This window comes from Amblyomma mixtum, chromosome 3 (assembly GCF_055824585.1).
Source record: "Amblyomma mixtum isolate Tamu chromosome 3, ASM5582458v1, whole genome shotgun sequence".
Classification (NCBI taxonomy): Eukaryota; Metazoa; Arthropoda; class Arachnida; order Ixodida; family Ixodidae; genus Amblyomma; species Amblyomma mixtum.
Genome location: NC_143014.1, coordinates 280,777,028 through 280,792,524, shown reverse-complemented (window position 1 = coordinate 280,792,524; position 15,497 = coordinate 280,777,028). Strand labels below are relative to the sequence as shown.

Below are 15,497 nucleotides of genomic sequence, written 5' to 3'. Positions count from 1 at the left end.
GAGAAGAGTGCCAGTTAAGTAATGATTTTGGGTTTTGTGTATTATTGCACCTCTTAGCACAGTCATATGAACTGTTTAGAACTGTGCAAGATGTGTTGGGTGCCAGCGGTTGATGTCGAAGGTCATAAGCAGCTCATTCATGCTGCCTTAAGAGCACTGGCTAAAGGCAGAGTTTGTTGAACAAATAAAGCAAGCAGAGGAGTCACTGAAGGATTTGCCAATGCAGATGTCAATTAGTGCAGCTAATGAGGAGAGCAGAGCTCTTGGTGCTCAGGTTATGGTGTGCACTCTGTTGTTGAGCCAACCAAATTATGTTGTGATTGCATATGAAACAGATATAACTCTCTAAAAAAATTCATTACAATGATTAGAGAAAATTTTTACTTAATTGTTATTGGAATGGGATCTGTTTACAAATGCTTGATAAAATTTTGATAAAGTGGTGTGTACAGCAGTTGCACCGTTGGCTACACTGCACTTGAATGTACTCTTTTATAGTTGCCTGCTGATAATAGCACTTGCAGGCTAAACACTTCAGGAAGCCAGACATGACAAGTGGTCAGGCATCAGATCTTGTGGTTATAGGTACAGGCAAAATCTGGAAGGCTTAAAGATATCAGTCTTTGGGCCTCTGGAACTGTGATTGACCGCCTGTACGAGAGTAGTTACCTTCATCAGTTCTGTTCGATTGCTCACATGTTGTTTTCTTGATGCAGGAGGATGAGGATGATGGCGGTGAAGAGGATGACCAGGTGTCGCTGCCCACTACCTCCCAGCGGCCAGGAAGCTTCGACTCCTGGAGCGTGCAAGTCTACCCTTCACTGAACCCAGACCATGAACACTTCCAGCTGCCCTCGTACATGATGGCACACTTGTCATCCACCATCGAGAGAGCAAAGATGGGCTCGTCATCTGTGCTTAGTGCATGCCATGTTGCTTGGTGCTAACAATTGGTTTGGTTTATGGGGGTTTAACATCCCAAAGCGACTCAGGCTATGAGGGACACCGTAGTGGAGGGCTCCGGAAATTTCGACCACCTGGGGCTCTTTAACGTCCACTGACATCGCACAGTACAGAGGCCTCTGGAATTTCACTTTCATCGAAATTCAGCCGCTGCGGCCGGGATGGAACCTGTGTCTTTCGGGTCAGCAGCCGAGCACCATAACCACTGAGCCACCGCAGTGGGTGGTGCTAACAATTAGTTGACATGCATCTGCCATGCCCTTCATGTCTGGACGTGAACCCTGCCATCCGAGAAGTGTAACAGAGTGCATGCTGGGTGTTGCAGTGTTACTGCACTTGGTACTGTGTTTCATCTGATGGCAGTTTAACTGTCGATGTAATTTGTAATGTCTGTCAGCTAGGCCTCATGAAATCTCAGTTCAAAGGTCATAAGAAGGTCATGAGCTTCAAAAATCATCTCTTAATGAAAATTGAGCATGTTCGCATCATGCTTGGGTGACACGGTTGTCCTCAAATGTGTAGTTTTGGCTGATAATAGGGCAGTAATGCTTACATATATACAGCATATCTGTAGGTTCAGTTACATTTCAAATGGTCAGGATGAATATCAAATGATTTCTGAAATTTAAAGCAGATAGGCATTTAACTTTGATTGTTGTATCTAGCACAATACCTTCAATACTTCTGTCTATTGAGTAATAGTTTCGAATGTAAACATGGAATTGTATATATTATCCAATGTAGCTTGTACAGATGTGGATAACTATTGGAATATTTGCATGCAAGCTGTTCTTTGCTATCCTATCTGTAAGAAATGTGGAATTCAACTTTTGTGTGCCTGCATTTACGATGTCTTCATTTAGATCTATTAGGAAATAAAACACTGCTAGAAGCACTTTGCAATCAGATTTTCATCTTTTCAGGAGCTGACAAGGTGGAGCACTGTGAGAACATGCTGCAACAGATCCTGTACTTCAACAAAAAGCCTGCCTATTACCTGAGTCAAGCCTTAAAACTTGTGTGCTCTGAGCTGAATGGTCGTTTTTCAGCAATGAATACATTCAAACGGTAAGTTTGCATCAAAAATTTAATTTTCTAACTTTTTTCCTTGCCAGCTCTTTTCAACTTTCTTGCTTGACAATTTTACGAAGCTGTCAGTGATTTGCAATTCATGTATTTAACCCTGCACATTCCCATTTATTTTTCCATTGTCTCCTAGCTTGAACTCAGTCTTCAGTTTTGTTGTGATACCAAGTAAGCAGATGGCCGTGGAACAATGTCTGTAGTATACATAGACTACATTGTATCATTGTTTCAAAATGGAGTTTTATCCTTCTGTGCATTCACTAGCAAAGCAGACATTTGGGCTAGTTGGTGTGAATTCATGGTGGAAAAAACAGCGCAAACTAAGACAGAAAACACAGAACAAGAGAGGAGACACTACAAGCGCTTGTAGTGTCTCCTCTCTTGTTCTGTGTTTTCTGTCTTAGTTTGCGCTGTTTTTTCCACCATGCATTCACTAGCTCTGTGCTTATTATAGCAGTGTAGTAATAGCTTATTCGCAACTGTAATCATATCAGTCCATGCATATGGTATCTGTTTGCCATGTGTCCTTAGAAGTAGGCATGCTGTATAAAGCAAGCCTGAGGGTGCTTGAGGCGACACCATCTTTCTACCAGACTGTCTTGCCTAAGAAAGAACACTTTATTCATGTGCCCATTATAACGAGCCATTTCTTACACATGATTCCTTTTTTGATGGTTGTGGAATGAGGGTGACCTCTAGTAGCATGAGTATTCCTTTTTAAGATGTAGGAGTTTCCAAGATACACAACTACACATTAATTATGCAGTTTAATAATACCAGGCATTCACCACTCATTCATGTTAGCAGCCAAAATTTGTTGGGCACATGTGTGTCAGGTAATGTTTGTGAGCAATTGAGTGTTTCCCTCCCTGTTTGCTTAAAGCTCACTGTCATCCACCCACGGCCGAGTCATTCAGACAGCACGAAACAGCCGCACCCTCGACTGGGGCCATGTGCACCACCCCAGCCTCGGCGTCGATCTCGCGGCCCATGGCCCAGCCATGCCTGAACATGGCTGCCCATGCACAGGTGGCCTCGCACAGTGTGGAGGCCAGGCCTACCAAGACTCATGCAGGAATATACATGGAACTGCTGGACAATGGCACTTCTGAAGTGCTGGCAAAAGCTCTGCAAGTAAGCTGCAGTGGTGTGCTCATCTCCTCTCACCCTTCATTCCGGCTTCTTGCTGTGATATGCAAGATGGGACACCACCTAGTCCAGCCATCCATCTTAGTTTCATGTTTCCTTGTAGCCTTGGTGTCCTATGACTGTAATCAGAGAGAGAGGTTCATTTGCAATCAGTAACCAGAAGTGGTAGGGCCTTCTTTAGTTGATGAGTAAGGCAGTCTTGTTCAGGCAGTTTGTTGTTTAGTGCATTATATTAAATTGCTGCATACTACTTTGTCCCGTAAACTAATTCCCCGACAAGCACACCTACTTGTTGGCCTCCCATACCAACATGTAGGATTGCAGAAATTGGTTGCCATGTTTCAGGAGCAGTCTGGTTTGGGCTAGTTGGTGGGATGTGTTTTTCAGGTAAGTGATAGCATGAGAATAAGACAAGAAAAGAGACAAACAACATGAGCACGGGACAGCAGCTAAGAGCCTTGCTAAGCACAGTATGTATTGTCAGTGAATGAAAAAAAATAGATGGAAACACATAAGCACTGAATCCAGACTTGAGCATTGGTACCACTTCAAAATCTTTGTGCAATAAAAGGCAGGAATCCTTCATCAAACATTTAGCCACTATTGTAACACAACATTGGACAAGAGCGGGATATTCTTGGCAAAGACATCCTGCATTAGCATATCTTTCCTTTCATTGGTTACATGACAATCTGTGCATCTTTCATGGTGTGCGTGTTGATTTTCTCTTCTTTTCTGCTAATGCAGGCCATGCAGTGACCATTACCATAGTGTTGTGTGTGGGCTTCCTGGTGTTTATGATTGTGCTGGGCGTAATTGATATTTGTGCTGCGCACTAACACCAGCAGCACTGGCAGGCCAGCTCTCGTCTCCGCTCTGGAGACGACCAGGATCAGGAGATGGCCTGGGATGACTCCTTCCTCAGGATCACTGTTAACCTCATGGATGTGAGTGGGCCAGCAATTTATTTATTTACCCACCACGGTTGCTCAGTGGTTAGGGATTTTTAGCTCCTGCTCCAGAGAACTGGGTTTGGTCCCAGTCGTGGCAGTCACATTCTCAGTCAAAAAAAAAAACAAATGGAAAATTTTCCAGTTGTAAATTAGTACACAACTGGACCAATTGGAATGTGCCCAATTGGCCCAACTTTAACGTGACCAATTGGCCCAGCTGGAATACGACAGTTGGTTTCTGTTGGAGTGACCAATTGGGAAGGAACAAGGCACAAAAGGCATATAGAAAGAATACAAAGGAGGTAGAGATAAATTTAATGTACATGAAAGAATCCTGCCACAGGCATAGCTTCTGATTCTTTCTTTGACCCGCTTCTTAGTGCACCTGCTTGGTCGACCTGAAACAGTACAAGAATAAAAGGCAAAATATATACACACGGACTACTTTGTAGCAAGCGTGAAACATGAAAAAAGCTCTGTAATGACAAAAGTGCTGGTTATTTCCCAAACAGCACGTCTCTGTATAGAAGAATTTGATTTCATCTAGCACCTAGGTAAGAGAATACCATACGGTACATACAGATTAAGGCAGGCATAGACAGCCAAAATGCTTCTGCAAGCAAATTCGTTTGTTCGGCTTGAAATGTGACAGTGCAATTAACCAGACTGCAAACCTTTTGGCCATCCTCTCGATGTCGCTTATCTTCTCTATGATGAAGCGATTCATCTGTTTCAATGCCCCTGGCATCATTTCGGCACCAGCCGTTTCCCTTCGAGCTGCTCCTTGTAGCAGTCTGTCAAACGGAAGTAAAAATATGCATGCAGTGAGCACGTAATCCAAAATTCTCCTGCCCAAACTCATTTAATGACATTGTGAAGTATTAGGCATGATGATTTATTTGTTCTTCACTCACCACACATCGCCGACGGTTTCCACGCTGACATCGGCTCTTTCCTCGGGCGGTCAGGAAAGTGTGGACAGTGCTTTCCTGCAAAGCAGAAAACAAAGGCATGCAAAGTAATTAAACAGATAAAACTAGATAAAAAATTTCATAACTTGCAGTTACCTTGCAAAGACCGCCCGAGCAACTCCGCTGGGCTCCACACCGCAGTTACAGTTGATCTTTCACGAACATCGAGTCCTAGTGGTTTTTTTTAATTCTCCTCCAAGCCAAGCTAGATACCCGGAGCCCATTCCCAATTTCAGTCTGAAAAAGATAATGCAAATCCAAGAACTGAATATGCCTGCTATATATAAATGCTTGCTTGAAGGGAAAGATGAATCCTTCAACCCGAATTCATTAATTACAAGTGGTGTACCGTGTCAGGCAGCTCTGGTGCTTGTGGCAATGGCTCCGGTGTCACTCTCTTGTTAGGTGACAGTGCTGCTGATGTCTGCAATGCTGGCGGTGCATCTGATGAATGGGCTGCACCATGGGCTGCAACAACTGCAATATGAAAAAGCATCAGAACAATGGCTATTTTCAACAAACCCAGTATATTGCCTCCAAAGACTAGTCACTGCTCATTCTACTGTGTTCTCCATGCACAAGAAAAGTATGTTTACCTTGCATCCAGTGCAATGAGTCCAAAAGCTTTCTCTGCAGTTCTCTATTTAGAGTTTGCAGCTCTTTAATCTCTGTCTTCTTTAGTTGAATTTTTCCATTAAGGCTGGCCACTTGTTCCTGGGCTGCTGCAAGCTGCGTTTTTAACTCTGCATCATTTGTTCCCTTTTGCACAGAAAGCTTTTTTTTTTTGAAGTCAGGATCACCAGCAAATTATTGCTGGGCCCTGCCTATTTTTTTTTGTGGCTGCAAAGAAAAGCACGTCACCACATGGAATTACATCACTCTTCATTCACAAGAGCAAAATAAATATCAGCACTATCAGAACAGACATGCTTACCTGCAATGTGACATCACTCTTGCTTTCCTCGCTATTGCTGCTGCTAATTATTCTCTCAACTCTCACCCACCGGGCCCTCATTTTAGTTTGGAGGTCATCTTCAGACTCTGAAAAAATAATACAGAATTCGTAATGCTGACTGTACCAGTAGCCTATAGTGGTGTATGAGACACAGAGTATCCCTTAGCTACAATATTTCTTAAATTCAAAACATACCCTCAGTTCTCATATATAAGGCATTTAAGCAATAAAGATAGATATATATTTAAAAATGATATATTATACAGAAATGATCGCATTTTCAGCAGTGTAGTGTGCCATTAAACGAGTCGGGAGTATTAGTGTGGACTAAGCAGTATCCATTCCAACTATATGGTTGCAGATCACGGAGGTAGTGAGCCGGTGACATTGTGCTACCTATGCCTAATTCTTCAGCTTTTTTCGCAGTTAGATCACATGATAAAATTTTGGAATGAGAAACTTATCCGCAAAGCCCAACAGTACAAAGCAGTCTAAACACAGGTCACAATCAAACGCAATAATGAACTGGTATAGACCACTGATGCGGTCTGCAGCTTACTCCGACAAGAAGAATTCTGGTGTGATAAAATTGTGATACACCATCCTCGTCAGTCCACTTGACATTATAAAATGTCGTCTGCCTCAAAACCTCTGATGTCCTCAGTTTTAACGACCGCACATCTGCAGTCATCCTGATAACGAACGTATGTGTGCGTTGTAGTGATGTCACGTGGTGTCACGTGGTCACGCTAAAGGTCAATGGTAGCTCCACCGCCGCGCTCGACGGGCTGTAGTGTAGCTCTAGTAATATGCTTCGCATAATAGCGTGACCACGTGACACCACGTGACAACATGACGTCACAGCAGAGGAGAGATGGGCTGCCGGCTCACGCGGTCGGCCGCGGCGGTCGAGGCTCCACATCAGAGGCGCGGTGGCTGACCACGTGACAACATGACGTCACAGCAGAGGAGAGATGGGCTGCCGGCTCGCGCGGTCAGCCGCGGCGGTGGAGGCTGCACATCAGAGGCGCTGCAGCTGACCACGTGACGCTACAGCAGCGGTATAAAGCTGAGCTTGCCTCGCTCTCCGGGCACTTACGAGGCGGCCAGGTGTTGGGATGCCGCCTAGAAGCAGGGCTGATTTGAACGAGAAGCGAAAGCTTGCTCAGCGGTATAAAGCTGAGCTGAGTATGAGCTGTATAAAGCACTTACGAGGCGGCCAGGTGTTGGGATGCCGCCTAGAAGCAGGGCTGATTTGAACGAGAAGCGAAAGCTTGCTGAGCGGTATAAAGCTGAGCTTGCGCAGCAAGTCGGCCGACACGCCCACATGTGTATCTGGCACGACCATCGCTGAGCGTGAACCGTGTGACGTCACCTATCAGTATATATGTACGCCTGCTTGGAATAAAGCGATCCCATTTCCCTGGCATGCCTTGGTCTTGACGTTATAACAATTGGCGACGAGGCGGTCTACGCGCCTACGTAGGCAACGGCCGATCGAGCAGCAGGCGAGCAGGACCCTCAGCCAGCGAGCGTTCGCGGGGAAAGTACGTGCTCTTGGGGTACGACTACCGCCTACAGACGCTCACGGACGCCGTCAGCTACGTTTGTGCTCCTCGCAGGACAGCATCGCTCAAGCGGCCACCGGTCCCACAGGCAACAGCAGTCCGAGCGGGACAGCTCTTCGGAGGAAACAGATGAGTAGCGAACTTCTGTACTTCTTTCAAGATGCCATCAGTCGGGAAGATATCGGACTTCGACCCTAAAACACAAAACTTCGAGTCGTACTTGGAACGGTTTGAGCACTTTTTAACGGCAAATGGCATAGCCAATGAGAAGCGCCTCTCCGTCTTCTTGACTGTCATAGGCCCGGAGGCTTATGAAGTACTAAGAATTATCACGGTGCCGAAATCACCGGGAGAAAAGTCGTATGAAGAAGTTAAAGGTCTCCTGAAAGAGCACTACAGCCCCAGAAGCTCCGTCATAGCAGAGCGATGCAAGTTTAACAGACGCATGCAACAAGAGGGGGAAAGCGTCGAAGGGTTCATTGTAGAACTTAAACACTTGGCCAGGAAGTGCGATTATGGCGAATTCTTGGAAGATGCCCTTCGAGACAGGCTGGTTGCCGGCATACGGGATGAAGAGACTCAGCGTACTCTGTTGGCGGAACGAGACTTGACGTTTAAGAGCGCATGCAAAATCGCCCTGGACAGGGAACTAGCAGTGCGAGACAGTGCGCAAATGCGCTCAAGAGAGCAAACGGCATCGGTGCACGTGATGAAAGGCCGACCGCGTCAAGACTGGAGGCAAGCCAAACCCCAGAAGGGTCAAGGCAGCAAGAGCGAGAAATGTGAAAGATGCGGGAGGGGACACTCGTCGGAAGTTTGTTGGTACAAAAACTCTGTTTGTCGCGAGTGTTGCAAAGTGGGTCACTTGAGAAATATGTGTCCGGCTGCTAGGGCGAAATCGAAACAGACGCATGCCCTCGAATGTTCTGAGGAAGACTCTGAGAATGAACTGTATCAATTGGTTAACTCAACCCAATCGTGTTATGAAGTGGGCGTTAACATTGAGGGGCGCACGCTGAATATGCAAATTGACACGGGAGCAGCCATCACAATTGTTCCAGAACAAGTGTACCAGTCTCACTTTTTGCACGTAAAATGTGAGCCGTGCAAAATGTTGCTTTGCACGTATACTGGGGAGCAGTTACAACTTAAAGGACAGTGTGACGTGGCTGTTCGATACAAAGATCAGAGCATGACGCTACCTGTCATTGTTGTAAGGGACAACGGAAGGCGGTTACCAGCACTGCTTGGACGGAATTGGCTAGAACGTCTGAAACTTGACTGGTTGGAAATTGGGCAGGTGACACTCGAGGACAGAGTGGCGGTTCTAAAGCAGAAGTACCCGTCCGTATTCTCAGGCAGATTAGGGACAATACAGAAATTCCAAGCAAAAGTTGTTATGCAACCGGGCACTGTTCCTGTTTTTTGCCGCGCCAGGCCTGTACCGTTTGCACTGCAAGAAAAGGTCGAGCAGAAACTGTTGGAGCAAATCGAAACAGGCATGCTGCAGCCAGTGATGCGCAGCGACTGGGCAACGCCACTAGTCACGGTTTTAAAAGAAGACGGCAGTATCAGGTTATGTGGGGATTACAAGACAACCGTAAATCCCTCACTGAAAACAGATCATTACCCGCTACCCAGACCGGAGGATTTGTACACTGCTTTAGCAGGAGGAAAGGTGTTTTGTGTGCTAGACCTTTCGTCGGCATACCAGCAATTGCCACTTACTCCCGAGTCCTGACCTTTTTTGACTGTAAACACTAGTCTCGGGTTTGAATTCCAACGCCTACCTTACGGTGTGGCCAGTGCGCCGGCAATATTCCAGTCAATGATGGACAAGGTGCTTCATGGCATCCTGCACGTGGGATGTTACATCGATGACGTGATCGTGACTGGACATGACACGGCAGACTGCCAGAAGACACTGGAGCGTGTCTTGCAGCGCTTGAGCGAGTATAACATCACTCTCAATGTGAACAAATGCCGCTTCTTTCAGAAATCGGTGACGTACTTGGGTCGCACGGTAACTGAAGAAGGTATTTACCCTACGGACGCCAAGAAAAGGGCAATCTCGGAAGCACCGGAGCCGACCACCGTGACAGAGCTTAAAGCATATTTGGGCATGTGGAATTTTTATTCCAAATTTCTTAAGAACGCCTCGACTGTAGCGGAGCCGCTTTATCGGCTGTTAAAGAAAGATCACAAATGGTCTTGGATGAAGCAGTGTAGTGATGCATTTAGTGATACGAAAGTCCTACTGACCAGCAGCAAGGTGCTGACATTCTATGACGTCAGGAAACCGCTCGCAATGCTTTGCGATGCATTGTCATATGGCTTAGGAGCAGTTATCTTTCACGAGGCGGCTGAGGGCGGTGAGAAACCAATCGCATTTGCGTCGCGTACGCTTACAGAAGCAGAAAAAAAGTATGCACAGTGTGAGCGCGAGGCTTTGGCCTTAATTTTTGGACTCAAGAAATTTCATAGGTACCTGTACGGCCGAGAATTCACCATATACACAGATCACCAGCCATTACTTGGTATCCTCGGGCACGACAAACGTGTTCCAACTATGGCGGCCGCACGTATGCAGCGCTGGGCTATAATGCTTGCAGCTTACAGATACCGACTGAAGTTTAGGAAGGGAAAAAATGCAGAAGTGGCCGACGCTTTGTCAAGATTGCCCCAGCCGGTACCCGCGAAATACGAGGCATCCGAATGTCTGTCAGTGTTTCAATGCCTTCTGCTGACAGCTGTCGAGATAGCAAAAGCCTCAGAGAGAAGCTTAACGCTGAGCCGGGTGGCACACTTCACGTTGAACGGGTGGCCTAGAGATTGTGCAGACGATTTAAAAGCTTACTATGTTCGCCGTGACGAACTATCGCTAGAGCAGGGGTGCGTAACCTGGGGTGTAAGAGTTGTAGTCCCGGAGCAACTGAGGGAACGTGTGCTAACCATGCTACATGAGGAGCACCCGGGGACCAGCCGCATGAAAATGCTCGCGCGAAGTTTTGTCTGGTGGCCCGGGATTGATTTAGCGATTGAACAGTACGTGCAGCGATGCAAAATCTGCCAGGCAGTTCAACCTGCGTCCCGGCCGTTCCCTCTCCACCCTTGGCCATACCCCTCGCACAGCTGGTCACGCGTGCATGTGGATTTTGCACAGAAAGAAAGAAACGTGTTCCTCGTACTGGTAGACTCGTTCTCAAAATGGATTGAAGTATGGCCAATGCCCTCAATGTCTGCATTAAAAACCATTGAGAAGATTAGGGGTGTTTTTGCCGCTTACGGCTTGCCTGATGTATTGGTGAGCGACAACGGGCCACAGTTTACGTCAGCGGAGTTCACTGACTTCCTAAGCACCAACGGTGTAAAACACGTGCGTACCCCGCCTTATCATGCCGCATCCAATGGGGCTGCAGAAAGAACTGTACAAACCGTGAAAAAGGCTTTGCTGAAGCAGGTACTTGAAAGCGAGGCATCACATACGAAGCTGACGATTCAAGAAAGAATTGATAGCTTCCTCATGGCTTATCGTAACACACCAAGTAGTGTGACGGGCAAATCACCCGCTGAACTTTTTTTGAAGCGTCAGCCACGCGTCAAACTTTCTTTACTCAAGCCTAATTTTGCAAAGACCATGCAACACAAACAGGAGCAGTTAAAGGCACAACGCGATTTGGTTCGTGGGCAAGAGCGCGCGTTTGTTGTGGGCGACTGTGTGTTTGTGAAAACTGTGCGTGGTGAGAGTGTTGCCTGGGAAGAAGGTGTGGTGTCCCAGGTCTTCAGTGCTGTGACATACGTGGTGCAAGTGCGCGATGGATTGCGCTTCACGCATGCCGATCACCTGCGTCCTCTGCACGCCGACCCCAGCTCTACTCCTCCGCCCAAGAATGTGGGTGCTAAGACAACCCGACCGGTGGAAGTGTCCTCATCCCTGCCTGACACGGACTTGTCACTGTCGCCATCGGAGCCCGCCAGTGGCGCAGCTGACGCGCCGGACGGATCAACCTAGCCGGCCACGGTGGAGCCTGCTCCGCAGGAGCAGTCCGAGGCTCCCTTGGCCAACGCGCCAACACTAACTGCGCCAACAGTATCTGCACCACCAGGGGAGGAGCCAGCACTGCGTAGAAGTGCTCGCGTGCGAAGACAACCAGACTGGTATCGACCCCAGAACTTTTGAGTGATGGCTTGTAACTAAATTAAGCGGGAAAGAGTGTGATAACGCAGCAAGTCGGCCGACACGCCCACATGTGTATCTGGCGCGACCATCGCTGAGCGTGAACCGTGTGACGTCACCTATCAGTATATATGTACGACTGCTTGGAATAAAGCGATCCCATTTCCCTGGCATGCCTTGGTCTTGACGTTATAACAGACGGGCTGTAGTGTAGCTCTAGTAATATGCTTCGCATAATAGCGTGACCACGTGACACCACGTGACAACATGACGTCACAGCAGAGAGATGGGCTGCCGGCTCGCGCGGTCGGCCGCGGCGGTCGAGGCTCCACATCAGAGGCGCGGCGGCTGACCACGTGACAACATGACGTCACAGCAGAGGAGAGATGGGCTGCCGGCTCGCGCGGTCGGCCGCGGCGGTGGAGGCTGCACATCAGAGGCGCTGCAGCTGACCACGTGACGCTACAGCAGCGGTATAAAGCTGAGCTTGCCTCGCTCTCCGGGCACTTACGAGGCGGCCAGGTGTTGGGATGCCGCCTAGAAGCAGGGTTGATTTGAACGAGAAGTGAAAGCTTCAGCGTGCCACAGAGACCGATGAAGAGCGGGATGAACGTCTGGCTAAGCGGCGTGCTCAATATGCGGCTCGGCGACAACGTTCTACAACAACTGAAGAACAAAGCGAGGAACTTTACCAAGCCTAGCCATCAATATGCTTCGCATCTGACTAGGCTTAACCTTAGCTAAGCCTCAGGCATGCAAAAGTATTGCTAGTACTATGGATAGTTTTATCACTATCGAACTATCGATGGTACAAAAGACTCTCGATAGTACTATCGATAGCACGCAATAGATAGTACTATCGATAGTACTATCGATAGTGCTATCAGTAGTACTATCGATAGTATTGTCGAGAGTAGTATCGATTTGATTTGATTTATTGATGTTTAACGTCCCAAAGTGACTCAGGCTATGAGGGATGCCGTAGTGAAGGGCTCCGGAAATTTCGACCGCCTGGGGTTTGTGGGTTTCTAAGTGGACACAGGCCACCAACCACCATGGGTTCGGGCTTCGCGCGAGCCAAGGGCCCTGATCAGCCATCACCACACACACACCCTGGGACACCGATGCGGCGCACTCAACCTCCCCAGGGAGGAGAGCGATTCGCCGCAAAGAAATAGGCCTCCAAGTTCACAAAGGAGACGTTTATTCACGTCGTCCTTCAGCAGATACACAAACACTCAATAGTCACCCCGTCCCGGGGGCGCGGGAGGAGCAAGGCTCCGCTGCGCGCACGAAGCGACTAGAGCAATGTGCGCCGCTAGCACGCCGCTGCAGGAGAATGTCCCCGCGGCAGTGCTGTGATCTCTCTCTTGTGTCGACCATTGGGCTTGTTGCGAGAGAGAGTGGGCAATCAACGCAAGGTATGCCTGTTGGAGGTCGCTGGACCCCGCTGGACAGGCTCGAGACACTACAGGTCAGAGGACACATGCGGGAGAGCTCGTGTATGCACCGGTCCGAACGGCAAAGGCCGGCTTGGACAAACAGTAGCGTACGCACCTTCCCACGGTCGCGCGGCGCGCGGCCGCTCTAGCAGGTCCCGAAATCCCACCAAAAGGCACCAATGGCAAAGGGCGTTGGGGAGCCGGGGCGGAGCTGTGGCCAAATGACAGTGATTAGTCACTTAGCCGCCTCTCCATCGCCTGAGGCGGGAGCAAGGGAAAGAGGAGAAACAACGCGGGAAGCCGGCAACAGCCACGCAAAGGCAACAGCAGGAAGCCAGGATTCCTACATCCCCCTCTTCTTAAATGCCCTCCTACCCATCGGCAAACCACGCGGCAAAATAAAGAAATCAATACACAAAAAATCTACTCTTCAGTTCCAGCCATAACAAACTAAAAACACACACACACAAACAAAGGAAACAAGGCAAACAAACAAACACTGGCGTACACTTCAAGAACCCTAAACAGCATGCCGATTATATACACGGTACACAAGGCGATGTGGATACAACTGTACAACTATGGGACAGGTAGATGACAGCCTCAAAGTTCGGTGGCGTGGCCCAGTGGGCCTGTCGGCGACTCACCGCTCGCAGACTTCAAGTTGAATGGATTGAGAGGGCCGATGACTGATGATGGTCTTCTTTCCATTGATGACGACGGTGCCGCGGCAGAGCACTAACCGCGCGCCCTCAGACACGACGTCACGTTTGGGTACGAGACAGCTAGTGTACCCTTTTGACGCCGGTTGAAACGGGTGCGGACGTTCGGCGGTGTCCTGATGTGTAAACTTGGCAACAGCAAGAGGTCCTTCTCATCCCCGCGCTCACGCAGAAGCACACAACGGCACAACTCACAGCCGTCGCCTTGCCTCATGGTTACGCACGCACAAAGCCACAGCCACAAACACACATACACCAGCACGTGTGCGAACGCTGGTCGGCGACAACGATCCCCTCATCAGAAGCGTCCTGAGGCGCTGTGGCGAGGGTCAAAGGGTGCACCTTCCATACTCCACACCACCCCAACCATCCCCTCCACACCGGCCGCACACAACACGCGCCGCGAGACACGGCTCCTTAACGAGCCAACCACCCACAGTCGGGCTGGAAATGAGAAAAGGCGCGCCGTACAAAGGACACCCATCTATTGTTTCTAGAAGATAAGAGCAAGCATGAGCGGGCTGAAGTTTGCCTATGTACAAGTCTGGTAAAAAAAACTGAATGCGAACACATACTCATATTGACTATGTACACCTCGGAACGTTGGAACGAAAACAGAACGAACAAACAGGAAATGAAAGGGCTAAAAGCTGACTAAAACAAACAAATAAATAAATAGGTAAACATCAAGGATGGAACTGAGCATGCTGCAAAAACAAAAAAAATAACACACCGTGCTTCACCTGGGTAGGGCCTGACAAGAAAGCTCGCCAGCTAGCTGAGGCTGCGTGCCTTGGGTTGCGGAAAAGTCCGCCGTCCGGCATCAATCACACCGGTGACCGTTGCCTCAGATTGTACCGGTGCTCCGTACGCTTGTGTTCCGCAGCACCAGTTGTGCCTTTGCACTTGCCTTTGATACCAATGGGTACCGGTGCAAGCTTGTCAGACTGTGACGCATAGGCCTTCAGGTCTGCGATGTGGGCTCGGCTGGTTTTCCCCGTAAGGGAATCCTCCAGCAGGCACGCGAGTGGCGTCCAGACTCTGACCACTCGGTACAGACCAAGCCACTTAGGAGCGAGCGAGGCTGAGAACCCCTTGCTCGCATCGCTAAGGACGTGGTTGCGCTTCAGGACAAGATCACCCACCTGAAAAGTCAGGCGGCGGTGCTTGCGGTCATATTGAGCCTTCTGTTGGGCTCTGGCTGCCGCCAAACTCTGCCTTTCTCTGTTGAGAGCCCGACCAAGCTGGTCCTGAAGCGTCGACACATAAGCAGAGCAGTCTGCCTGCGTCTGCTCATCCCCGAGCTGGCTATGCACGACGTTTGACATCGGATTCGCCAGCTCCCTCCCGAAATTGATGAAGGTGGGAGAGAAACCAGTTGAGCGATTCTCAGCTGTTTGAATGGCGAACGCGAACTCACTCAAATGGTCGAAATTTCCGGAGCCCTCCACTACGGCGTCTCTCATAGCCTTAGTCGCTTTGGGACGTTAAATCCCGTAAACTAAACCAAA

General features: G+C 48.8%; 1 protein-coding gene, 1 long non-coding RNA gene and 1 pseudogene across 2 annotated transcripts; 2 read left to right on the top strand and 1 right to left on the bottom strand.

Annotated features, from left to right (window-relative positions):
• LOC149355015 (calsyntenin-1-like) overlaps positions 1–4,678 on the top strand; it is a 489,555-nt pseudogene extending 484,877 nt beyond the window's left edge.
• Positions 4,679–4,902: 224 nt separating this feature from the next.
• On the bottom strand, positions 4,903–5,274 carry LOC149355014 (uncharacterized). The gene is made up of 3 exons (XR_016289687.1): positions 5,219–5,274; positions 5,066–5,140; positions 4,903–4,945 (listed from the first exon to the last, which is right to left on the bottom strand). It is a non-coding gene; the product is annotated as an uncharacterized LOC149355014 (long non-coding RNA).
• Positions 5,275–7,805: 2,531 nt separating this feature from the next.
• On the top strand, positions 7,806–11,657 carry LOC149355013 (uncharacterized). Its single transcript, XM_089576052.1, has 3 exons — positions 7,806–8,383; positions 9,452–9,668; positions 11,424–11,657. Exons 1-3 carry the CDS (start codon positions 7,806–7,808, stop codon positions 11,655–11,657), a joined length of 1,029 nt encoding a protein of 342 aa, XP_089432178.1.
• Positions 11,658–15,497: the final 3,840 nt, after the last annotated feature.